The following is a 27,147-nucleotide window of genomic DNA, read 5'->3' as shown; positions in this document are numbered from 1 at the left end:
AAACAGGCTTCATTAACGGCTAATATTGTGCTGTGCTCACTAATTCGGCTATCTCCATGTGCACCAAATCCAGCAACCTCTGGTCACTGCTGTTTTCTGCGAAAAGGTTTTCCACTAAATAAGTCTGAAAAGAAGAATTGCGCCATTTGACATTTTTGATGATTTGAGAATTCACGCTCCATCCAGAATGAAGTTGAGCACAGGGGTCATCATGAAAATGCACTCTCTGCGACATTACTGCCTAAACCATTTGCTCTCCAAGATCAGGTTCTGCAAAAACACAAAGCTTACAGTGGAAACTGGTATAGAGCACTGATTGGCTGGTGCCTGTGCTGTCATGAACTCACCTCCCATTCTCAGATGCAATTTTTAAAATTGTTTCAGAAACAAGGCAACTTTTTTAAAAAACAACAACAGGCACAATTATTTCCCTAGTTTTTCAATCAGTGCCACATCACAAATGCAAATAATTGGTTGACCGGGCATCTATCTATCTGTCACTTGATTGGCAAAGGACAACTATCTCAAGGGCTTGGGATAACACTCCCCCATGGCTTTGCGCTGAGAGGCTTATTTCTGGTACCCCACCTCAAAGTGAAATGCAAATTCCAAGTGTTATCAGTATTGACCAATGCTGTCATATAATGCTATCTAGGTATGCACACACAATTACATTGCATTTGTGGAACTACAGGGCCTTCTCAGTGATGGCCTCCCTCACAAATGGGGTTAAGAGAGCCGTGTCAGTTTGGAGGGCATTTGGGGAAAACAGAAAACAAGTTGTCTTCATGTCCTTATTCAGCTCTGTTTTGCTGCTGGTGGTGTTGTGACGGTGTTGCTGTTTCCTTATGTTTTTATATGTCTTGTTTTTATATTGATGTTAAGGACCTGGCAAATCCTTTTGGATGCATTGGCAAGAATAAAATAAATGTTACAGACTGATACACTTTTTTAAAAAAGTGAGAGAGAAAGGGTGAAGAGAAGAAGGAAGGAGAGAATACAGGACGCAACAGAGGAGGACACTCCAGGCCAGATGCCTCCAAATCTCTGAATGGCCAGCTTACCTCTTTTGCCAATTTCTGTCCCTGCTCCATACAAATTGGTTTCTCCTTCATGTCATTCAGCCTTGCTAAAGTTTTGGGGTCATCACGGAGATCGATCTGTTAGGAAATAAATGTGGACACTTTCTTACATTCACTTCAGAATCCAGATATTTCAAAACAAAACAAAAACCAGACACATAGGATTGAATCCACTTAGGTCCCAGGGAAATTATTGGGACATTACTAACTTCAAATTAAATGCTAGGGGTCCGAAGTGCAACTAACAGGTTGGATCCAATCCATATTCTGAGAGTTAAATTGGCAAGATCTGAGAACAAAAAGGCGTTTTCTCTTAGTTGCAACAGCTATGCTATGTTCTGAGTGGAAACAGGTGGAGACCATACCTTTTTGCAGATGGAATTATAAGTTGTAATAATAATAATAATAATTTTAATTTTAAAAATTATTTTTTTATACCCCACCCATCTGGCCAGGTTGCCTCAGCCACTCTGGGCAGCTTCCAACACATATGAAAACATAAGGGTTTCCTAAGCCCAGGACAGGGTCTGCTGCAGGATGAAGGCCCCCATGATGTTATAGCCGGGGTCAGCAACCTTTTTCAGCAGGGGGCCGGTCCACTGTCCCTCAGACCTTGTGGGGGGCCGGACTATATTTTGGGGAAAAAATATGAACGAATTCCTATGCCTCACAAATAACCCAGAGATGCATTTTAAATAAAAGGACACATTCTACTCATGTAAAAACACGCTGATTCCTGGACCATCCTTGGGCTGGACTGAGAAGGCGATTGGGCCGCATCCAGCCCCCAGGCCTGAGGTTGCCTACCCCTGTGTTATAGCTAAGCAGGTCTGGATCAAAACATCTCTCTGATGGGACAATGCCTGGGAACCCTATGCATTCGTAGGGGAGAATTAGTGGGATGAGAGGTGGGGGGTTAACTCCCTGGCTGTGTGTTTATACACCGAGGGGGGGGGGGAGAGTTCCCAGCCAGCTCCAAGTTCAGAAAGAGCTGAGAAGGAAAACACCTAGAGGCAGGACCCTCAGTCATTTCTGCCCTGCATTACTAAAAGGTAAAGTCCAGTTAAGTCCAGTCACGAACGACTCTGGGGTTGCGGCGCTCATCTCGCTTTACTGGCCGAGGGAGCTGACATTTGTCCGCAGGCAGTTTTTCCGAGTCATGTGGCGAGCATGACTAAGCCACTTCTGGCGAAACCAGAGCAGCACAGAGAAACGCCGTTTACTTTCCTATTTATCTACTTGCACTTTGATGTGCTTTCAAACTGCTAGGTTGGCAGGAGCTGGGACCGAGCAACAAGAGCTCACCCTGTCGCAGGGATTCGAACCACCGACCTTCCGATGGCAAGCCCTAGGCGCAGTGGTTTAGACCACAGCGCCACCCGCGTCCCTGCATTGCTACTATTAAGCAAACGCATATTTTGGAAATGTGTGTTTTCTATCCCAGTGTTTCCCAACCGGTGTTCCGCGGCACACTAGTGTGCCGTGAGACACCGGCTGGTGTGCCGTGGGAGGGAGGCGGGCGAGAGGCGGCGGCGAGAGGCGGCGGCGGCGAGGATCCGCGTCGAGCCGGGGGCGGCTCCGCGGTGGTGGTGCCGAGCGGCGGGGCAGCGCGCGCAAAAGGGAGGAGCGCGAGACAGCGGAGGAGGAGGAGGCCGGCATGTCCGGGCAGCAGCAGCAACAGCAGCAGCAGCAACTCCCGGCGACGGCTCCTCCTCCGCCCGCTATCGCAGCCGCCGCCGCCTCAGCTGCCGCCGCCGCCTCAGCTGCCCTCGCTCTGCTGCCTCCTCCCACCCCGGCAAGGGGGAGGGAAAAAACGTTCACTTTTGTGCGTCCCTCCCGGCGTGACGCTGCGCGCTGACGTCACGGGGCGGGGCTTTAATGGTGGTGTGCCGCGAGATTTTTTTCCGGTAAGCAGGTGTGCCGTTGCCCAAAAACGTTTGGGAAACACTGTTCTATCCTATTGTGCCATTCCATCCTGATTCTAAAAACAGTTTCACACTTACCTTTTCAACACAGAAAATAATAAAAACAGTAAGACCTGCAATTCAGTTTCTTTTTCCAATCCTCCGCTAAAAAGAAATTTGTAAGGGCTGGAGCTTACAGTGCTGCGGCGACCACTCAAGTATATATACTGTAAATGCAAAGTGTCTCAGAAGAAGGTGGATCTCTCCCCTCCCCCGCCCCTCAGGTAGGTCTGCCTTCCGTCTGGTAGGCCAGCAGCCCAGAACTTATTCTGTCCACCTCACACAAGAGGCTTGGATTTCCCCCCTCCCCCAGTGGCAACAAAGATTGGCCAATGACCACGAGGATCTTATTTCCATCTCCCATCTCTCGCAGGATGTGATACAGAGCCTTGCCTGAGTCACCAGCCTGCATCCCACAACTGCTGCTTTTATCACCCAGTGCTCAATACGCAGAGCACATCCAAAATGCGGATCTTTGCTTGCATCCTAAATTTTGGCATCGGTCTTAAGATTAGCTGTGGGAGGGTCTCATGTACAAAGGACGTTCATCCAACTCAAGAGCATGGCTTGCAACACAATTTTGAATTCCTCCTCAGGGCAGTTTCTCCATTCCCTGGTTTCATTGTTGTGTGCTGGTCACACAAGGAATAGAGGACTCTTATCACCTCTAAAATGTGATTATTCTTGAATAACCCCCTGCTCTATTTGTTGCAGACTAGTAATACAGTGGTACCTCGGGTTAAGAACTTAATTCGTTCTGGAGGTCCGTTCTTAACCTGAAACTGTTCTTAACCTGAGGTACCACTTTAGCTAATGGGGCCTCCCACTGCCGCCGTGCAAGTTCTGTTCTCATCCTGAAGCAAAGTTCTTAACCTGAGGTAATATTTCTGGGTTAGCGGAGTCTGTAACCTGAAGCATCTGTAACCCGAGGTACTGCTGTATACAGCAAGGAAAGTCTGTATACATGGCAGAAGCAAGGAACTATGGTAATAGGTTTGTGTGCATGCACACACACGTGCTGTAAGTTGCTTGGAGACCTTTGGGCAACAATTAAGTGAAATCAATGAATGAAATGGAACAACGGGGCTGGGTCAAAGGGGGAGAGCCAGGCTTGAGCCAGGAGGTGGGAGGAGCCAGGCTGGAACAAAGGAATCCGCCTTTCTACTAAGTCAGACCATTGGTTCAGCCAGCTCAGAACTGTCCACATTGCCTAGCAACTGCTACCCAAGATTTCAGACGAGAATTTCTCTGGATCTTACTTGGAGATGCCCAGGACTGAACCTGGGACCTTCTGCAGTGTATGGGCAATCTATCCTGAAGATAAATTGTATTTCAAGCAGCTGGGAGGAAGTGATAGTGCTAGGTGCCTTCTTTGATGCTGGACATTGTTTTGAGAAAATGAGGCATTAGGTAAAGGGACCCCTGACCATTAGGTCCAGTCGCGGATGACTCTGTGGTTGCAGCGCTCATCTCGCTTTATTGGCCAAGGGAGCCGGTGTACAGCTTCCGGGTCATGTGGCCAGCATGACTAAGCCGCTTCTGGTGAACCAGAGCAGTGCACTGAAATGCCGTTTACCTTCCCGCCGGAGTGGTACCTATTTATCTACTTGCACTTTGACATGCTTTCGAACTGCTAGGTTGGCAGGAGCAGGGACCGAGCAACGGGAGCTCACCCCGTCACGGGGATTCGAACTGCCGACCTTTTGATCAGCAAGTCCTAGGCTCAGTGGTTTAACCCACAGCGCCACCTGCGTCCCTAATGAGGCATTAGGAGGGGGTGGCTAATGAATAATCTGCACGTAGCTGGTAATGAATGATCTGCATGTAGGCAGTCAGGCAAGCCACACAGGCTAGCTAGCTATAAATCGGATGGTTGTGGGCAGAGTTTTTGAGAAGCTCGTGGACAGACTGATCAGCTGCAGGGCCGTGCAAACTGAAGCTACCTGGGGGAGTCACTTCGCCTCTTCTTGAGGGCTTCCAAGTGGCAGACTGAAGTGCCTGTTTGGTAAGTTTAGAATAAAATCTTTAATCTTCTCACTCACTCGTGTTTTGTATTGCTTCCGAATCTCCTTTTAAAAGAACCACCTTGCATTTGGCAAGACATGCGCTGAAAGCAGATTGCTCTACAGCTGAGCCACAGCTGAACTGCGGAGGAGAAGGGATCCTATGAAGAAACATGACCAGGGAGGGAATGTAAGCCAGGCTGACAGAGAAGCAGTGAAGAAGGGAAAGGTCAGACACGAGCCTAGGGAAGTGTGGGAACCACCACCCTGGACCAAACACTCGCCCAAGCTAAGCCCGTTACCAGCCCTGCTTTGCCCTCTTCTTGAGTGTTTTTGCCTGGCTGGACCTTGCCTGCTTCTTGTTTGCCTGCATGGACAATGGAGACGGGCTGCTGGTTGTGTGTCTGCAGAAACAAGTCTTATGTACAAAGGCAATAGTCACATTCAGTGCTCTGCCCATTTGCCTCTGGTCCTGCCCATCACACTGGCAGGGAATGTGGGCCGTGGTCTGGAAAAGATTCGGAGAGAGGGATTTGGGCTGAGTATAACAGAACAAGGTGGGGGTGTTTTTCTGCATTCGTTCACATAAAACACGCAACATCCAGACCTACCTGGGTTCCGACTAACAAATAAGGTACATTCGGCGCATATTCCTTCAATTCCGGCACCCACTCCTCCTTCACATTCTGAAAGGAAGCTGGATTCACCACCGAGAAGCAGATGAGGAAGACGTCAGTCATGGGGTACGACAGCGGCCTCAGGCGATCATAGTCTTCCTGACGACAGAAGGATGTTTTTAGAAATTCATCGTTTCTCCAACAGTACCTTATGTTTGGGCCTCTTTGATATCTCTTTTGCCGTCAGTGGTAAATCCATTTGGTCAAATAAACTAAATACCAAAAATCACATCTTTCCTCCAAGCAACTCAAGGCAGTGTGTGTGTGTGTGTGTGTGTGTGTGTGTGTGTGTGTGTGTGTGCACATATAGTAAGATGCTTTCTACTGAGTCAGACCATTGGCCCCTTTAGCTCAATATTGTCTGCACTGACTGACAGCTGCTCTTTGGGTTTTCAGCCAAGAGATCTCTCCCAGCCCTACCCGGAGTTGCCTGGGATTGAACCTGATGAGTTTATTATGCAGCTACGGCCATTTCACAAAGCTATGGAGTTCTTTCCCCATTTTATCCCCCATTAAAGATGGCACATGCTGAAATACAGTTCGTTTAAGCTAGCAAGCAGTTCATTTAAGTGAGCTTTATGGCCCTTTAAATGGTCTTTAAATCCGTGCTTACCCAGCCCCAGGCCGACACTTTAACCATTATACCACACTGCCCTCTTAGGCAGGTTTCTGGCCTTAACCTGTTCTACAGCTTTGCACTTGCTGTGTGTAGACAGAAGGGCTGCGATGGGCCTGCTCATTTCGACACAAGACCGTCGGCCTCCACCTTTTGCCATCTCTGTCTGGTAGAGACATAAAGCTGAGGAAGAACATCGTTAACATTTCTTCCGAAATACAGTACTTTTTGAGGTCATCTACTGAATTACCACAATTCTACTGGATATTGTGATGGCTGCTGATGTCTTAAAAAAATTAGTAGCAGTTCATGGAGGTCACTGGCCATTAACAACTAGAGATGCAAACTTTCATGTAAAAAAGACAGTAAACCTAACTTGTGACACACAGCACATGGTAATCCCCTTTTTTTGCATGTCTTAAGTTCTTCCTACCCCCAGTCATTATACTGGCAAAAGCCAGAATAATGGGTGGAGAGCACAGAAAAATCTAAAAGTAACCTCCCAACTACAAATTAGGTTTCTTAACAAAACATACAGTCTTCAGACTGTTGTAAGACTGAAGACATTGGTTTATGAGAGAGATTTGAGAGGGGCAGCGCTACCTGGGTATACATATATCATTCTTTTGTCCCTCTTTCACCTCTGAGCAAATAGGTTTGGCAGGTTTTTGAAAGAATACAAGAGCAAAACCTGTTTGGTCAGGCCAGGCCCTCTCAGAGGTCCAGAGAGGCCTACCCAAGCTCCAACATTTGAAGCCCTTCACCATAATACATAATAAAAACATGGCAATACAGGAAAAGGAAATAAACAAAATAAGTACGCAGCGGCAAAACCCATGCTAGGGATCATTAGGAGAGGAACTGAAAACAAATTTGCCCAAATCATAATGTCATTGATACAAATCTGCGGTACAAATGCATTTTGAGTACCGTGGTACCTCGGGTTACATACGCTTCAGGTTACACACTCCGCTAACCTAGAAATAGTGCTTCAGGTTAAGAACTTTGCTTCAGGATAAGAACAGAAATCGTGCTCCGGCGGTGCGGCGGCAGCAGGAGGCCCTAGGTTAGTGGAGTGTGTAACCTGAAGTTTATGTAACCTGAAGCGTATGTAACCCGAGGTACCACTGTATTTTGTTGGAAGCCACCCAGAGTGGCTGGGGAAGCCCAGCCAGATGGGTGGGGTTTAAATAATAAATGATGATGGTGATGATGATGATGATGATGGAGTCTTCAGCCTAACGTGGAGCTCGAACCCACAACCCTGAGATTAAGAGGCTCATGTTCTACCAACTATTAGACTACAACTCCCATAATCCCTGACCACGCTGGCTGAGCTGCCGGGACTTGCAGTCCAATAATATCTGGTGGTTAACCATGAGCTACCTTCCCACAGATAAATAAATGCGCACAACTCCTCCGACACATTCAGGTTCTCAGGCGTTCAAACCAGGCCCCGATCCAGGAAGCAACCCCCAATAAAACCCCAACCGCATTTGCACACACAGAGAGATTCATTCGACTGACTTTCTAGCTCGGAGGAGGAGGGAGTGGGCTTCTTGAGGCATGAAAAATATTCGAAGAACTTGAGCGGAATATGTTGAGCACACGGGGAAGAAGCGAAAGGGGATGAAGTCATGTTTGAAGCACCCACCCACGTATTCCTTTGGCTGGGAAACAGAGGGGTCCTGCTGGAGAAGCAGCCTTAGAAAAAGGAGCGAGAGCAAAAGCTCTCAAAAACGGGACACAGAAACAGCTTCAAAGGCTGCCTTTCTGCACTGGCTGGAAAGGATGCAGGAGAGAGAGAGACAGAGAGAGAGAGAGAGAGAGAGAGAGAAGCAGCAGTTTGCACATGGCTTCACATCAGGTTGCAATTTCTGAAATATACAGTGGTACCTTGGGTTACGAACTTAATTTGTTCTTGAGGTCTGTTCTTAACCTGAAACTGTTCTTAACCTGAAGCACCACTTTAGCTGAAGCAAAGTTCTTAACCCGAGGTAGTATTTCTGGGTTAGCGGAGTCTATAACCTGAAGCGTCTGTAACCTGAGGTACCACTGTACGCACAAGGAATCGCAGCCGGGAGCAGCTATCAACCTGCTGCTCTTCAAATGCATTGGACTACGACTCCCAGCAGCACCCAGCCAGCACAGCCAAGAGCTATACAGTGGTACCTTGGGTTACATACGCTTCAGGTTACATTTGCTTCAGGTTACAGACTCCGCTAACCCAGAAATTGTGCTTCAGGTTAAGAACTTTGCTTCAGGATGAGAACAGAAATCGTGCTCCAGCGGCGCGGCGGCGGCAGGAGGCCCTATTAGCTAAAGTGGTGCTTCAGGTTAAGAACAGTTTCAGGTTAAGAACAGACCTCCGGAACGAATTAAGTATTTAACCCAAGGTACCACTGTAGTTCCAAACAGCTGGGAACTACAGCATATCGGTGCCCTTCTGCTGTATAAACCTGACCTCAGGTAAACACAATCTAGCGTCATCTCTGGAGCTGTTCACGCTGATGCAAAGCTTGGATCCAGGAAATCGGAAGCCAAGAGCTAGCTGTTTAGAAATTGTGTGACAAGCTTGTAACTGTGTGAGGAGTCTCTAAAAAATAAATAAATGGTAGTTTCCAATCAGTGGGTTAGGCTCCGTGTCACTATATGCCTTCCTGCCACCCTCCAGCAACTGCAAAGTGTGTCAGTAACGCTGGCTGAGAGATTGGAGGCTACAGACAGCTATCTTCCTCTACCTAGGCAAGACAAGAGCAGACTCAAGGCCAGTCTGCTGCAACCTGAATGCCCTTCCTGGTGCTTTGCTGGACTCCAAGTCCCATCAGCCCCATCCGGGATGGTCAGGGATGATGGGAGTTGTAGTACGGCAACATCTGTAAGGCCACAGGGTCCTCATCCGCGAGCTCCACTTCCCTCCACTGACCCTACTAAACACAGCTAGAGCAGCCAAAAGAAATAGGGAAATCGAGAAGAACATTGTTCATGTATGGGATAACAGCAGCCAGAATCTTAGTACAGTAGCAAGAAATTGGAAAAATACAGCAATACCTAACACGGCAGATTGGCAAATCCTAATGGTAGAATACCTGCAGCTAGCAAAGACGACAGGAAGGATAAGAGGCCAAACAAAACCAATAGTCTATAAGGATCGGAGAATTTTTAAAGAATACTTTAAAAGTTACGGTATAAAAGGAAACTTCTTTGCAGAATTAGACTGAACCTTGCATTGTATAAATATAAGTTTGTAGGGAAGTTAACAGAAACTATACAATAAATATGTAACTGTGCGGTATAAGATAATCGACAGATAAAGTACAACGAGACTAACTGGAAGTTATTTTTAATTTCTTGTTTTATAAGTTCTATAACCGTTGGGAGTACAAATGTTAGTTATACGAATTGTGTTGTTTCGTATACTGCTATTGTTTGTTTGTCAATATATAGTTTGTTTATTTGATTGTATGTTGTTTGCTTTCCTGGCATAAATGTATCTATTTTAAAACAATAAAGATATATTAAGAAAATAAAATAAAATAAAATAAAAAGAACAAAGCAATCCTATGATTCTAGGATGCACAGCAACGACTTCTGCTTCGTTTTGCAAACAGGCGGGTGCCGGTGAAGTCAAATGGGACACACGCCGCCAAAAACCACACAGGAGAGAAAGGAGATTGTTGAGCTCTGCAGCGGCAACCCGAGAGGTGCTGAGGCTGGGAACTTGAGCCTCAGGGCTTAGAAGAGGGCAGGGAGCAGGGTCAGCTAGCTGTTTGGCACTTACTTAATGAACTTCTGTACCTATGTGAACTCTGAACTATCAAACAACAGGGAAACCAGAAGTATTGCAGAATTAAGAAGGTACATTTTGCATCTCGCAAGGGATCCTCAAACAACCATTAGGCCAGCGGTTCTCAACCTGTGGGCCCCCAGATGTTGTTGGACTACAACTCCCATCACCCCTGAGCTCTGGCCTTGCTAGCTAGGGGTGATGGGAGTTGTAGTTCAACAACATCTGGGGACCCACAGGTTGAGAAAGGCTGCACTAGGTGAAGTACCCCTAGCGCTCTCAAAACCCTGCTGTGACCAACGAGGCTGCACCTTTCCAGGACGACATTGCTCAACTTCAGAGACACCTCAGTTCTGTGCCTGTTGCAGTTCCAACTGCAGTCTATTGTGAATCACATTCAGTTTATGCTGTCTGGGAATGTGCACAAGGTGGCCTGCAGCTTCCTACTCGACCATGTTGAGTTGACCCCTTCCCCTCTTTGCTTATGAAATCTAACATAGGAGGGTTGACAGACCAGAGGGTGGTTAATAATGCTTCCCTGCCGGAAGGGGTGGTCCCTGCAACCTTAAAGGAGATTGTTATATAGCTACTCCAAAAAAAGCAGACTCTGATCCCATTGGTTTGGACTATCTACCAGCCAGTCACAACACCCCTTTTTCAGGGAATAGCGTTGAAAAAATTCTGGTGTGCCAACAGCAGACCTTATACAGAAGACTCATTCCAGTCTGGGTTTAGGCCTGGTCATGGGCCTGATTTAGCCTTGGTTTCCGTCAAGGGGAATCCCCAGCCAAAGGAATGCACACAGCAGAGTTCACTCATTAATAATAATAAAATTAATAATAATTTATTATTTATACCCCGCCCATCTGCCTGGGTTTCCTCAGCCACTCTGGGCGGCTTCCAACAAAGATTAAAAATACATTAAAACATCAGTCATTAAAAACTTCCCTAAACAGGGCAGCCTTCAGATGTCTTCTAAACGTCAGATAGTTGTTTATCACTTTGACATCTGATGGGAGGGCATTCCATAGGGCGGGTGCCACAACCGAGAAGGCCCTTTATTGTCAACAATAACATAGTTGCTTCTACAGCTCTAGATGCCTAGCATCTAACAAGCTATTCCCAGGTCCGTGCCCTATGGAGCAACAGGGGACCCCTCCCCCTACACCAGTTGATGTACCTTCCCCTGACATGCTGGGCACATGCAGCTGGAGACTATGTCTCTGCTCATCCCTTTTCAATCCTCTCCTGGTTCTGGGAGACAGTGGTGCAAGAGAGGATGGGGAAGCAAGCAACCCTTCACTTGCCTGGTCCCCCTCTTCCTCCAGCTCTGAACTTTCCCCTGCCTCTGACTCTTGCCTCCTGGCTGGTGCAGGACCCCACAAACCACCGTGACCCTCTCCTGAGACAGACTCCAGCCCCACTCCCCCAGTGCACTCTTGCCCTGCCAGTCCCTGCCAGTTGCCTTGATTGAGAACGGGTCTGAGAGAGTGCAACCTTGCTCCTTCTTCTCGATCTCTCTGCGGCTTTTGAGACCATTGTCACAGGATCCTGCTGGACAGGCTCCATCAAATGGGTATCTTGGGGTGGCGCTGTGGTCTAAACCACTGAGCCTCTTGGGCTTGCCGATCAGAAGGTCGGTGGTTCGAATCCCCACGAGGGGTGAGCTCCCATTGCTCTGTCCTAGCTCCTGTCAACCTAGCAGTTTGAAAGCACACCAGTGCAAGTAGATAAATAGGTACCTCTGCAGTGGGAAGGTAAACAGTGTTTCTGTGCGCTCTGGTTTCCGTCACAGGTGTTCCGTTGTGCCAGAAGCGGTTTAGTCCTGCTGGCCACATGACTCGGAAAGCTGTGGGTTGCAGTCTGACCCACGGGCCAAAGTCCCATGTTTTCAGCCCCCTGGTAGTGCTAACAGGGCACTATTGTACCCTCAATGCTATTTGACCTCTATATGAAGCCACTGGGAGTGGCCATGAGATTTGGGGCAAGTTGCCATCAGCATGCTGATGACGCCCAGCTCTATTTCTTCACTGTATCTAAATCGGGAGACACTGTGCTGGCCCTGGACCGGTGCCTGGTTGCAGTGGTGGGCTGGGTGAAAAAAAATAAACAGGCTCTGTTGGAGAATGGTTCTCATGCTTGAGAAACTGACCTACTGAATCTAGCTTTTGTTTCTGGACGCCCAGATGGCTTCTGTAGCTAGGAGCACTTTTTATCAGCTTCAGCTGGTACGGCAGCTGTGGCCATGGCTGCACTAGTCCTGCTTGACCACAGTACTCCAGATGGATGGGGTAGAAATAATAATAATAATAATAATAATAATAATAATAATAATAATAATAATAATAATTAGCAACTTCACTTCTGGATTGCTGCAATGCACTCTGTGTGGGGCTTCCCTTGAAGTTGGTCTGGAGTTGCAGAATGTTGCAGCATAGCTACAGACAGAAGTGAGCTGGTTTTAGGAAATTGCACCCGTATTCAGAGATCTGCACTGTCTGCCTATTTGCTGCTGGGTCAAATTTAAGGTTTTGTTGTTGGTATAAAAGGTAAAGGTAAAGGACCCCTGACAGTTAAGTCCAGTCGCGGACGACTCTGGGGTTCTGGCGCTCATCTCGCTCTACTGGCCAAGAGAGCTGGCATTTGTCCACAGACAGTTTTTCCGGATCATGTGGCCAGCATGACTAAGCCGCTTCTGGCGAAACCAAAGCAGCGCATGGAAACGCCGTTTACCTTCCTGCCGGAGCGGTACCTATTAATCTATTTGCACTTTTTTTGCTGTGCTTTTGAACTGCTAGGTTGGCAGGAGCTGGGACAGAATAACGGGACCCCACCCCATCGCGGGGATTCGAACCACTGACCTTCTGATTGGCAAGCCCAAGAGGCTCAGTGGTTTAGACCACAGTGCCACCCGCGTCTCTAACAACTGGTATAGAAAACTCTTAAATGCTTGGAACCAGCTTACCCCAGATGCCATTTTCCCCCATATGTGCCTATTCAGCTGCTTTTTTCTGCAGAGTAAGTTTCAACATATACAGTCAATACACAACTGCATTGACTCTTATTTTTGTCGACTTCCCACCCCGTTTTCTATGGAGTTGTTATTTCTCCCCTTCTGCCGCACCCTAACTTCTATCTGTTACATCATACCCACAATCTTATAATCTAATTACTTCTGTCGCTCACGGTTCAAATCTTGCTCCCAAGTCCATCATACTGTAATATTTCTTTAAGTAGTCTGAAAAAGGCATCCATAGGACGTATGTATGTTCCACATTTGCAAGCTGCGAATCTCTTTGTGTGGCAGCAAGTAAGCTGCAAAACGTCATGCCTATTGGCATTAGAGAAACATCTTCACTACATTGTTTTAGATACCAGCTGAAGCCTTTATTATTATTATTATTAATAATAATAATAATAATAATAATAATAATAATAATAATAATAATAATAATTTATTATTTATACCCCCACCCATCTGGATGGGTTTCCCTAGCCACTCTGGGCAGCTCCCAACACAATATTAAAAATGCAATAAAACGTCAAACATTCAAAACTTCCCTAAACAAGGCGGCCTTCAGATGTCTTCTAGAAGTCAGATAGTTGTTTATTTCCTTGACATCTGATGGGAGGGCATTCCACAGGGCGGGTGCCACCGCCGAGAAGGCCCTGCTCAGATATCTAATTTACTTATGTACATTTGTGTTTTTCTTTCCAGTTGACTTCAAGTGTATTTTATTTATAATTATTTTATGTACACTTTTTAAAAGCTTTGCTGAGCTTACCTGTGTCTTACTGATAATATAATGATCACTAAAACACGGATGCTTGGAGAGTTTTCTGATTAAGAGACCTGCAGCCTTCTTTAAAAATAAAGTGCCTTTAATAGCATCTAAACGGGGATGGCAGATTGTCTTATTAGTATACAGGTCGGTTTCTTTGGTCCACATTTGCCTTTTAATTACGGAAGATCCATCCAGAAATGTTTTATGTGCCTACTTTTAAAAGCTGCCTCCCATCTTCAAATGTCAGCTTGGACAAAATACACACCACGCTACAGGGGTTCAGGCAACCTTATGGCCATTCAGCACACTGTGCAAATACCATTTTTAAAATAAAACAACACACGCACACAAACTTCACTGTGATTTTCTCTGATTATTCCTATGAGTAAAGGGCATCATCTCCCATTGAGAGCTGAGAAACAAGGTTCATCCAACTACTCAGTGACTCATTTCATTTGGCTAAGGAAGATACTACAGATTCCCCCCTCCCCGTCCCCATCTTCAGCATCTGTTGAGACTGGGAGTAAAACGGCAAAACTTATACCCATCTCACACCTCAGTGTCTGTCGATAAAGCTGTAGAAACTAGAATCTTGAGTTTAATTCCTGATGTAATTGGATGCCCATCTGTCATGGATGCTTTAGTTGAGATTCCTGCATTGCAGGGGGTTGGACTACATGGCCCTTGGAGGTCCCATCCAACTCTGTTTAGTCGTTTAGTCGTGTCCAACTCTTCGTGACCCCATGGATCAGAGCACGCCAGGCACTCCTGTCTTCCACCGCCTCCCACAGTTTGGTCAGGCTCATGTTTGTAGCTTCAAGAACACTGTCCAACCATCTCGTCCTCTGTTGTCCCCTTCTCCTTGTACCCTCCATCTTACCCAACATCAGGGTCTTTTCCAGGGAGTCTTCTCTTCTCATGAGGTGGCCAAAGTATTGGAGCCTCAGCTTCAGGATCTGTCCTTCCAGTGAGCACTCAGGGCTGATTTCCTGATTCTATTATTCTTTTTTTTAATCATTTTTATTGGTTTTCTAATAAAAAACATCCAATTAATATATCCAATCATGATACTCCAATTAAAATAAAAAACTAAAATAAAAAAGTCCAAATTATAGTCCAAATTAGAATTATTAATTTTTTGGAGCTCTCCACAGTCTGGATCTCTGAAGCATATCTCCACATCTCAGTCCTGCCTCTCCTCGTTGTTTCCATATTTTCCACATCTTGATTTTGACGCTTTATAATTCTCCGTCCCTGAGTCCACGATTCTCAATCATATCAAACATCATGTACTTTCATCCATCGAATACAGCTTTGTTAGTATATATTTTTAGGATTCTATTATTCTATGTGCATACTGAAAATTCAGGTTTCTGCAACTGAAGAACAGTGGAGCCTTGGTTTTTTAAAGAATTCCGTTCTGGACGTCTGTTTGACTTCCAAAAGGTTCGAAAACCGAGGATCAAAGGGCTCTAGCAAGTTTCTTTGAGAAAAATGGAGAAACGCGCCTCAGAAGCCGTTTGACTTCTGAGGCGTGTTCGAAAACGGAAGAATTCCCTTCTGGGTTTTCGGCATTCAGCTTCCGAAATGTTCGGCAGTTGAGACATTTGAAAACTGAGGGTTTTTTGGGTTTTCCACATGAATTTTTAATTAATTTTCAATTATTAAAATCCAATGACCACCACATTTTATCAATATCAAATTACAAACCAAGGTTTGACTGTAATGTAAAGCACATCGTTGCCTAGTGCAACAAATTCACTTAAAAAAAGAAAAGGAAAATAAAGTGATGGTGAAGAAATGCACTGAACTGTGCGGGATAAACGAATAATAATAATAATAATTTATTATTTGTACCCCGCTCATCTGGCTAGGTTTCCCCAGCCACTCTGGGCGGCCTCCACAGAAACCAAAAATACACTAAAATATCACACATTAAAAACTTCCCTGAACAGGGCTGCTTTAAGATGTCTTCTGAATGTCAGGTAGTTGTTTATCGCTTTGACATCCGATGGGAGGGTGTTCCACAGGGCGGGCGCCACTACCGAGAAGGCCCTCTGCCTGGTTCCCTGTAGCTTTGCTTCTCGCAATGAGGGAACCGCCAGAAGGCCCTCGGCGCTGGACCTCAGCGTCTGGGCAGAATGATGGGGGTGGAGGCGCTCCTTCAGGTATACTGGGCCAAGGCTGTTTAGGGCTTTAAAGGTCAGCACCAACACTTTGAATTGTGCTCGGAAACATACAAACAATACCCAGGAAGCAAATCAGGATGAATGCTCCTTGTCATATAACTGCCCAGGGAACAAATCCCATATCAATGTAGACCGGGCACAGTCTAGTAGGATCTGTGCAAGTTTTTTGGGACGGATGCTCAGTAAACAGTTTGTCTGGAGGAGCCCCAGGGAGCTAAAAGTTGGGGCAAGGAAATGCAATTGAGATCACCAGAGATCAAACGCTCTGGAAGACCCACTCTGGGTTCTGTAATCGCCACACTGCGAACCATCTGTTGCTCTTTGCAGCTTATGGGCAGGAGTCCTAAGAGAAGCCTCTCAATCAGAACCATCTGTTTTTAGAAGAGGAACCAAAAATAGATATCGGTCAGAGCTGCCGAAGGAAGCCAACCTTCATGTTGCGAAGGGTAGCCATTAGCGCTGCTAAAAAGGGTATGTGGGAAGAGTTCATGTGTACTCGAGGTTGGCTGCTGGAGAAGGCTAGACTCCCAGTTACAGATCCACTTTATAATCTCTTTCCACAACAGCGCTCACTAATGAGAGCCTGCAAAATCCTCAGGCAAGACAAATCGCCCTCCCTAATCTCCCTCCCTGGCCCCGAGCTGGAGTTTCAAAGTTATCTTTCAAGGTGCTGAGGAAAGGTCCTGCCGCAGATTGTTTGCTTCTCTTTTGGGGGGAAAAGAGAGAGAGAGAGCGTATAATCTTCTGCATTTGAAAACCAAAATAGCACAGTGCTTCCAAGGCAGCTACATAAATAAAGGAAAAGTCAGAGGCTAAAGAAACCCTAAAGAGGGGAGCAAGACATACAGGAGGCAGAGCTCTGGGAGCTAAAATAATAATGAAGATGCCAACATTAAACATATTCTCAGACAAGGGAAGCGGAATCCTGCTGCCATTATAGGTCACACAAATTACCCCCAATTCATTCTGCTTTCTAGCAAGGGATGTGGGGAGAAAGCAGTTTGCAAAATTTATTCTGCTTCTAAGGGGCAAGGAGTTGAGTCAAACACTAAAAAACGGTTTCCTAAACTTGGGTCTCCAGCTGTTTCAGGACTACAGTTCCCATTATCCCTGACCACTGATCCTGCTAGACAAAAACAGCTGGAGCGAGTGGTGGCCATGCTGGAGAAACTGGAATTGCTGAACTGTTTACAACAGGGGTCACAGCAAACTTTTTCAGCAGGGGGCCGGTCCACTGTCCCTCAGACCTTGTGGGGGGCCGGACTATATTTTGAAAAAAATATATGAACGGATTCCTGTGCCCCACAAATAACCCAGAGATGCATTTAAAATAAAAGGACACATTCTACTCATGTAAAAACACGCTGATTCCTGGACCATCTGCAAGCCAAATTTAGAAGGCGACTGGGCCAGATCCGGCCCCCGGGCCTTAGTTTGCCTACCCATGGTTTACAAGATGGCATGGCCGTGTGTGCTGTGGCATGCAAGTATGGCAGGAATAAGTCCAGCATACATGCCACTAAGATATGGGAGAAGGCAATTTGGGCAGCAGTGGTAGTGAGTACATCTCCAAATGCGAAGCCATGTGCGGGACGAGGCCCTGGTGAAGACACATAAGGCACTGAACCTGTGGCTAGAAGACAGGAACCACCAGCATATCCTTGCTGATAACAGGGATGCCAGTTTTAATCCAAAAAATCTAGAGGGCACCTGGTTTGGGAATGCTGTTATAGATTCTCTGATTCTCCATGAGGAGGGTCTGCATTTATGACAAAATACACCTTTAAGAGGGACGTGGGTGGCGCTGTGGTCTAAACCACTGAGCCTAGGGCTTGCCGATCAGAAGGTTGGCAGTTTGAATCCCCATGATGGGATGAGCTCCCATTGCTCAGCTCTTGCCCACCTAGCAGTTCGAAAACACGTCAAAGTGCAAGTAGATAAATAGGTACTGCTCTGACGGGAAGGTAAACGGCATTTCCGTGCGCTGCTCTGGTTCACCAGAAGCGGCTTAGTCATGCTGGCCACATGACCCGGAAGCTGTACGCCGGCTCCCTCGGCCTATAGAGCGAGATGAGCGCCGCAACCCCAGAGTCGTTCATGACTGGGCCTAACGGTCAGGGGTACCTTTACCTTTTTTCACTTTTAAAGCTCCATATGGCTGCCTGGAGAAGGAAGGGACTCTTGAGAATAAAGCAGCTGGCCTCCCCTGCTTTAAGGCTTCCTCAGACACATGGCAGAAATCAAATGGAAACCTCATTCAGGGCATTCTTGAAAGTGTCAGAGCTACAGATGGAGAAAATATGAATTCTATCTCTGAGTCAACAAACGCTGAGATGCTCTTTCCTAAGGTTGAAATTAGAGGAGGTATGTGTGTAGATTTTCAGAGATTTTAACCAACATTCAGTCCCCTTTTTCTTTGGGGTTGTCCACCTACTCAAAATGTGTCGTTCTGACAAGATTTCATTTGTCCTTGATGGTGTCATTATGTTCACTATGGGAACCTAACTGATCATTGACTTTGTTTGCCATTAGTGAGATGAACATATAAGGTAAAAGTTGAAAAGGCACCAAGGCGACTATGGGGTTGCTCATCTAGCTTTTCAGGCCAAGGGAGCCGGCGTCTGTCCACAGACAGCTTTCCAGGTCATGTGGCCAGCATGACTAAACCGCTTCTGGCGCAACGGGACACTGTGATGAGTGCCTGAGCACATAGCCCTTTCTAGTTGGCAACACAGCATTCCCGAACCATCACATTGGGTATTATGTACTGATGTTCTCACCCTGGGCCAGCAGGGGGATACTGTAGATAGTTATGCAAAATCGAAAGTAACGTTCAGTGATTGGCTAGTTTGTATGCAAATGAAGGATCGAAAAGTGACGTTCTGTGATTGGATAGTTTTAGAAAGTTGCAACAGTTACAATTGTTCTGGAGCTCTATATAAGCAGGCTGACTGAGCTCCTCAGTGAGTTCTGTTCCAGCTTACAAATAAAGAGCTGCTTTGGAAGAATCGCTGTGTCATCTGATATGTTCGCCCACAACTTAACACTGGGCTTTCAGCGGCACCTTGTGCAATGCCAAAATTTGGTGCCCGTCCCCACCTCTCCCCTTCTGTTCTAAGCCACTGTTATGGCAATCCCCATAGCGCCTTCTCAGCTCAGCACCTAGTCCGGACGAACCAGTTGTGCTCCCTTAAATCCACCTCTGACATTCAGTCCATGGTCTCTGGTTGGCTGGGATCTCTCTAGTGAGGAAAAAGGTGTTCAGGCCTGAGACAGGGCGAGAGAAACGGGCACAGCCACGGCAGCTGTAGGGGAAATAACAGCCACCAACAAAACAAAAGGGAAATAGCATTTAAGGAAGTTTGGGAGGAAAATGTTACTTGGAAGCACTGTTTTCAGTTTAATAATAATAATAATAATAATAATAATAATAATAATTTATTATTTATACCCCTCCCATCTGGCCGAGTTTCCCCAGCCACTCTGGACGGCTCCCAATCAAGTGTTAAAAACAATACAGCTTTAAATATTAAAAACTTCCCTAAACAGGGCTGCCTTCAGATGTCTTTTAAAGATAAGATAGCTGCTTATTTCCTTCACATCTAATGGGAGGGCGTTCCAAAGGGTGGGTGCCACTACCGAGAAGGCCCTCTGTTGGGTTCCCTGTAACCTCACTTCTCGCAATGAGGGAACTGCCAGAAGGCCCTCGGCGCTGGGTCTCAGTGTCCGGGCTGAACAATGCAATCCCAAGCATATGCACAGGTTGCAATACTAAAGTGCAAACTCAAAACGCCAAGGCAAGGCGAGACATACTTTAGCTCAAAGACTGCAGCAGAATTGCTTTGACTTAATCAGAGAAGTACAAACACCTGCCCAACAGACAAAGAAGTGTTACCAGCCCGTCTTCCCGCATGAACTCGTGTGTTGTGGGCCAGCTTTAGCAGAAGGCCTGGCAAGCGACTTCCCTTCAGGGAAGAACTACTTCCCCAAGGCATGTGATTAACTGCAGATGCAGACTTCATGCCAACTGCCAAACGCAGGCTTGTATGGAAAAATCCCTGGGTCTGATGCGAGAGGGAGCAGGAAGGCCAGTGCTCACAGCTCACACTCAGAATATGGGTAGAAGAAGTGGGGAAAAGTCCCCGGCCTCAGCTTGGCTTCAAGCCAGTGGAACCTTATGACGGAACAGCGGCTGAGAAGCAATCTAAAAATGTACAGGAAGCCTGCCCTGATGGTCAAAAGACAGGATTTCAGCTTGCCTTGTGACCTTACAGATCACTTAACCTCAGAGGTTTGGATTTCCTTTCCGTTGCAGGACAAGCCATTTAAAGGCCTTGCACGTGAAATATGCTTTTAAAAACAGTAAGTATTATTATCAACAGCAGCAGCAACCACCACCACCTCCAGATTTCTTCAAGTAAAGCTTCACAACGTCACATTATCTGCTATTGTCTGTTATTTTTCATTATCTGTTAGGAGCATGGAGCTCCTAACACCTCAGGTCTTACTGCCTTTGCCAATCTGGTGCCCTCAAGATGTTGTTGGACTACAACTCCCATCAGCTCCCATGATGGGAGTCATAGTCCAACACCATCTACAGGGCACCGGAATTGGCCAAGGCTGATATAATAGACCTATCACTTTCTCTTCCCCACTATTAAAAATGAAAATATCAGTTTCCTCCCCTGCTGCTCAGCATGTACTGGTAAGACCTTAAAGAAAGAATGAAGTAAGGCTGGATACGACCCCAAAGAGTCTATGCTGGCCCTGATCCATGCCCTCCTAAAGTGCTTCTGCCTGGCTGAGATGCGGCCTTGATTTGCGATGACATCTCTTGCTTGCAGAGGTAGAAGACAGAGAGAGGTGTGCGTTTGTGAAATCTGACTTTTGTGTGGCTGGAATGTAGCCTGCTGTAAAAAGGTAAGAGTCTCATCCATTACTCCACCTACTTTTGGTTCTGTCTCCACCCACCTTTGCCTCTGGCCCCACCCACCAATCGTATGTGGCTCCCCAAAGGGGAATGAGACCCTGGGTCTACAATGCTAGCTCCAGCCCATTCATTCTTGTCTGCGGGTCTACAAATACCAGCAAACCTCTTTCTCCCCCCCCCTTTTTTTTTTTACTAAGGAAATAACTGTGATGATAATAATAATTTATTACTTATACCCCACCCATCTGACTGGGCTACCACAGCTACTCTGTGCAGATTCCAACAAAATATTAAAAAATAACAAAACATCAATCATTAAAAACTTCCTGATACAGGGCTGCCTTCAGATATCTTCTAAAATTTTGGTAGTTGTTTATCTCTTTGACATCTGATGGGATGGTGCTCCACAGGGCGGGCACCACTACCAAGAAGGCCCTCTGCCTGGTTCCCTGTAACCTCACTTCTTGCAGTGAGGGAACCGCCAGAAGGCCCTCAGCGCTGGACCTCAGTGTCCGAGCTGAGTGATGGAGGTGAATACGCTCCTTCAGGTATACTGGGCCGATGCTGTTTAGGGCTTTAAAGGTCAGCACCAACACTTTGAATTGTGCTCAAAAACGTACTGGGAGCCAGTGAATATCCTTTAGGTCCGGTGTTATATGGTCCCGATGGCCACTTCCTGTCGCCTGTCTAGCTACCACATTCTAGATTAGTTGTAGTTTCCGGGTCACCTTCAAAAATAGCCACATTTAGAATGCATGGCAGCAGTCCAAGCGGGAGATAACCAGAGCATGTACCACTCTGGCGAGACAGTCTGCAGGCAGGTAGGGTCTCAGCCTGCGTACTAGAGGGAGCAGGTAGACAGCTGCCCTGGACTCAGAATTGACCTGCGCCTCCATGGACAGCTGTGCGTCCAAAATGACCACCAGGCTGTGAATCTGGTCCTTCAGGGGCACAGTTGCCCCACCCCTGCCTACCCCCTGTCTCCCAGAAACAGCACTTCGGTTTTGTCAGGATTCAACCTCAATCCATTGACTGCCATCCATCCTCCAACCGCCTCCAGACACTCACACAGGACATTCACCACCTTCACAGGCTTAAATTTAACCGATAGATAGAGCTGGGTATCATTTGCATATTGCTGAACACCCAGCCCAACGCCACTGATGATCTCTCCCAGCAATGAACATGTGAAGCTGTCTCATGCTGAATCAGATCTATGGCTCATCTAAGCCCTGTGTTATTCTCACTAGCAGCACATCTTGAAGGTCTTGGACTTTTTTGTCTCTACCATCCAACTTTCTTTTTAACTGGAGATTCTGAACCTGGGAACCTGTGCCTCCAAAACAGGAGTGGAGACCCTGTAGCCCTCCAGATGTTGTTGGACTCCAGTACCCATCAACCCCAACCATCATGGCCAATGGCCAGGAATTATGGGAGCTGTAGTTCAACACCTGAAGGACCACAGGATTCCCATTACTGCTCTAAATACTACCACTCTCCTGAACATTTCCAAGTCATACCAATGCCATTTTAGAAGTTTTGTCCGACTTCTCCTCCTCTCTCTTTTTCTTCTCTTTTCTTTTTAAAAAATGTGCTTCTAAGGGTCTGCCATCTCATATTGCTCCCCTGGAGTTCCTAATTAAGAACCGCAGCCTCTTGCAATTTTACAGAAGGTCCTCCCTTCTTTTTCAGACATTTACTTAATGTTCCAGCTGCTGAAACTGTGAAAGTTTTATAGCAAGCACGGCTCTAGAGAAAAGTTGTTGATGGCATAGCTGCAGTGTGTGCCATTAAAATCTAGGCGGCTTAAACCAACGCCATCATTGTTTTATTGCTTCTGAGTTTCTAGCCAAATGCCTAGTCCCACGTACATAAATCCTTTACTTTTTAAAAGATAAAACCTTATCAATCCAAATCATTACCTTCTGACAGTTCAAGTCCACCTTTGCATGACAGCAGCTCCTACAGAGCAATTCTAATTATTCAAATTCCTGGTTTTCCATAAATTTTGGAGAACCCGTCCTTCTCACCCCCAAGATATTCAGTAAAACTAGGTAGAACTTTCATCTGGTGTAGATCAGTAGTAGAACATCTGTTTTGCATGGAGACGGTCTAGAATGAACCAATCATCTGACTTAGTATAAGGCAGCTTCCACGGTTAAATCATTTAATTTGAGTAATTGACCCAATATGTGGCCATGGCTGCTGGCTTAGGCAACTTTAAAAATGGAATCAAGACAAATTTGTGGCAGAAAAATTTATCTCTGGCTACTACCTAGCAGTTCGAAAACACATCAAAGTGCAAGTAGATAAATAGGTACCAATCTGGCGGGAAGGTAAACGGCGTTTCTGTGCGCTGCTCTGGTTCGGCAGAAGCTGCTTAGTCATGCTGGCCACATGATCCGGAAGCTGTACACCGGCTCCCTCGGCCAATAAAGCAAGATGAGCGCCGCAACCCCAGAATCGGTCACGACTGGACCTAATGGTCAGGGGTTCCTTTACCTTTACTACTAGTCATGGTGGCAGCAGAGGCAGACTTAGGGGAGTGCAACCGGTTTTCCCATACTGGGAGCTGAGCCGAGAGGGTGCTGCAACAATCACTTCGAACGGAAGATGCCAAATTTTGGCATCACGTAAAGCGTAGCTGAAACTTGAAGGCCCAAAGTCGGCCACTGGGGGCAAGTTCTGAGGCAGCATGCTGGAGAAGATAGCATGCAAGCTATTGCTGTCATGTCCTGCTTATGGGATTCCACAAGGCACCTTCTTGGCCGCTGTGGGAAATGGGGTCTTTTTCACCTAGCGCATAGTTACAACTGTGGAACTCACTCCTGCAGGAGGCAGCAATAGCCACCAACCTGGATGGCTTTAAAAGAGGATTGGATAAATTTATGGAGGTGACTACCAGCCATGGTGGAAGCTATGCTCTACTCCACATGCAGAAGCTACCTCTACAGAATGCTTCTGTATGCCAGTTACTGGAAACCGCAAGAACCGAAAATGATCTTCTGCTCAGTTTCTGTTTGTGGGTTTCCACCAGACATCTGGTTGGCCACTGGGAGAAATGATGCTGGACCACATGAGCCACTGGCCTGATCCAGCAGCCTCTTTGTATGTTATCCTCAGTGACCTGATCCAGGAGTGTTTCATTTTATGTTCTTATGAATTGTATATGGTGCCACACAGTGATGTGGATATACAGAAATGATGTACAGAAATATGAAAGAGGGTCATCACAGACTGCATAACTGATTTCTAAACATATTTTGGCCAGACCCTTTTGGGGCCTAGAGACATTTTCGATCAGAACATCTACATTCAAAGCATGAAGGCACAATATCAAGTTACTTTACTGGTTCGATACCACAGAAGATGGGCTGGATTAAGGAGGCTGTTATCTTAACCACGTCTACTATGAAGGAGTTCCCAGGTAAATGGGTTAGGACTGCAGCCTTAGTCATGCTGAGAATGGAGTCGGGTTGGGTGATATCTGGTTTTCAATATTGTGATATATCACCAGCTTAAACGTCACGATATACTGATATATCATGATGTATGAAATAAGGATGGACCTATGTACAGTGGTACCTCAGGTTAAGAACTTAGAACTTGGATATGACAGGAATTTTTGTTTTTGTTTTTGTTCTAAGGACTGCCTTCAGACTTGATCTCACACCAATTCCTATGTATAGTGGTACCTCGGGTTAAGTACTTAATTCGTTCCGGAGGTCCGTTCTTAACCTGAAACTGTTCTTAACCTGAAGCACCACTTTAGCTAATGGGGCCTCCCACTGTTGCCACCGCTGCGCAATTTCTGTTATTATCCTGAAGCAAAGTTCTTAAAAGTACTATTTCTGGGTTAGCGGAGTCTGTAACCTGAAGTGTCTGTAACCCGAGGTACCACTGTACTGTAGAGGCATTGACCAGCTTCACGGGTTCTCCTGCATCATGCTTGCATACTACACACACATATGATTCACAATATATTACCAGGTCAAAAATTATGAAACCAGTATCACAACATGGACTTCAAACCAGTTTTAGATGATATATTGATATATCGCCCAGCCCCAGAATGGAGAACTGAAATGAATAGGACTTGACCTTAAGTCCCATGAGGATGTCTACTTTTAAGTAGAGGAAAGTCTGCGTCCAGCCCATTACGGCTAAAAGAATGCAAACCAAACAAGCACTAGCAAACTGGCAACAGTACTATTCCTCATATTTGATCTGGAAGCAAAAGCTGTAGTTTGGGATCTCTTCTTGTTGTTTTCCTTCTCCTGCGCAGACAAATTTGAAACAGAGGGAGAAACCTCCTCTCTCTGCTGTGCTCCAAAACTATTCAGTCATTCCTTGCAAATGTTTTGACTCAAAGGAATGATTTCAGGATGGGAAGCAATGTGTCCCTGGGGCCATAATAAACACAATCAGACAAAATGCCTTCCCATAACATTAGATGATGCCATTATTCTCCAATCAGAGCCAGAGGCTCATGTTGCCCGTCCACCAATGAGAAGCAAGGCAGAACTCAAAAGAGGACCCAGCCATTTGGAACTAAAAATAAAGTATCTCACAAGGCTGGTTGTTTTCCCCTGGGTGATAGGAGTTGGGATCACGAAATCGGCTGCTTGCAATGATTGATTTTTAAAATAATAGTATTTTAAAATACTGGGGGCGGGTGGGTGGGAAGGGCGATCCATTCTCCAAAGATCTGCGACAAAGCAGTAAATGAGGCAATTATTATAAGCTGTTGTATTGAGACACCTCAACATAAACGGCAGTCCTTGAATAATTCAGCGTGTGCAAGTAAGCATGAACAGAGCTCAAGCTTTGGAAAACACCAAATGCTGATCACTTTTTATTTCCCCCCTTTTAAAAAGCAACCTGCCCTGTTGCTTTGAAACTGCTGGGTCAGGGGGGAAAAGCCCTTACCTGTCCTGCAGTGTCATACAGCCCCAGAAGATACTGCTTGCCACCGACTGTCACACTGACTGCAAAGAGAGAAAGAGAATATCAGGCAGGGGCCCTAGAGCAGTGTTTCCCAAACTTTTTTGGGCAAAGGCACACTTGTTTGATGAAAAAAATCTCGAGGCACACCACCATTACAGCCCCGTGATGTCAGCGTGCAGCGTCACGCCGGGAGGGACGCACGAAAGTGTAAGTTTCAATTTTTTCCCCTCCCCCTTGCCGGGGAACCTCCAAGCTTTGGGGGTGGGGGGGGAGGAGGCAGCAAAGCGAGGCAGGAAGGAGAGCGCGGCTTGGCTGGGTGAGCTTTGGCAGGGAATGAGAGCCGCGAGGCGGGCGCTGCGGACGGAGGCGCTGCCCGCCAAGCTCGCAGGCAGCCAGGCAGGCAGACGGCGAGAGCCCCGCGCTGGGCGGCCTCTCCTCGCCGCCCCGCCTCTCGCCGCCCGACTCGCCCGCCTCCCTCCAGGCAACATCTCGCGGCACACCAGGCAACATCTCGCGGCACACTAGTGTGCCGCGGAACAGTGGTTGGGAAACACTGCCCTAGAGCAACACACAAAAACACACTCTCTCTCAAGCTCCCTCTTTCCTCTCTAGACCAAGGAGCAAACAAGTGGATTCAATTACTCTCCCAAACTCACTTTTTTTTAAAAAAAAAAAAAGCACAGACATCTCAAATGGGTAGGCAACCTTTTAAAAATAGCAATGATCCCTGTCTCTGCCCAGATATACACTTTCGAAGCACTTTTGTGATGGAGCAAAACAGAACTAGACTTCCCATTAACAGGCTGTAGCCTACAAAAAGGTGTCCTCGTTTTGTGTGTGTGTGTGTGTGTGTGTGTGTGTGTGTGTGTGTCAATACACACACATCATGTGCTCATAACAGGACTTCAAAGGCTAGTGAGATGGTATTGGGTCGTTCCCCCCCCCCCATTTAACCTCTGTCCCATTTGCTCCCCAACTTTCAGTTGCAGTCTATCAAGGTCCTATCGGGCATGGATTAAATCCTTGCTCCCGCATATTCTGCCCCCACCAATTAAATACTATATATTTATGGTCCAGTCCCTTTACCTTTACATACATACATATACTGTATATATATATATATATAATGCGACATTTTTGGAGTGGTCAGGCATCTGCAGTCCCAAA

General features: G+C 46.4%; 1 protein-coding gene across 2 annotated transcripts in view; it reads right to left on the bottom strand.

Annotated features, from left to right (window-relative positions):
* Nucleotides 1-27,147, bottom strand: part of RHOQ (ras homolog family member Q) — a 36,396-nt gene that overhangs the window by 7,759 nt on the left and 1,490 nt on the right. For both annotated transcript variants that reach the window (XM_081188853.1, XM_081188852.1), the window contains exons 2-4: nt 25,963-26,021; nt 5,661-5,825; nt 1,065-1,160 (exon numbers count right to left, since the gene is read on the bottom strand). In XM_081188853.1, the coding sequence (XP_081044979.1) occupies nt 1,065-1,160; nt 5,661-5,825; nt 25,963-26,021 (320 nt within the window). The remainder of the gene's footprint in view (nt 1-1,064; nt 1,161-5,660; nt 5,826-25,962; nt 26,022-27,147) is intronic.

Source organism: Podarcis bocagei, assembly GCF_964188305.1.
Source record: "Podarcis bocagei genome assembly, chromosome: 3".
NCBI classification, from domain to species: domain Eukaryota; kingdom Metazoa; phylum Chordata; class Lepidosauria; order Squamata; family Lacertidae; genus Podarcis; species Podarcis bocagei.
This window is presented reverse-complemented; position numbering and strand designations above follow the sequence as displayed.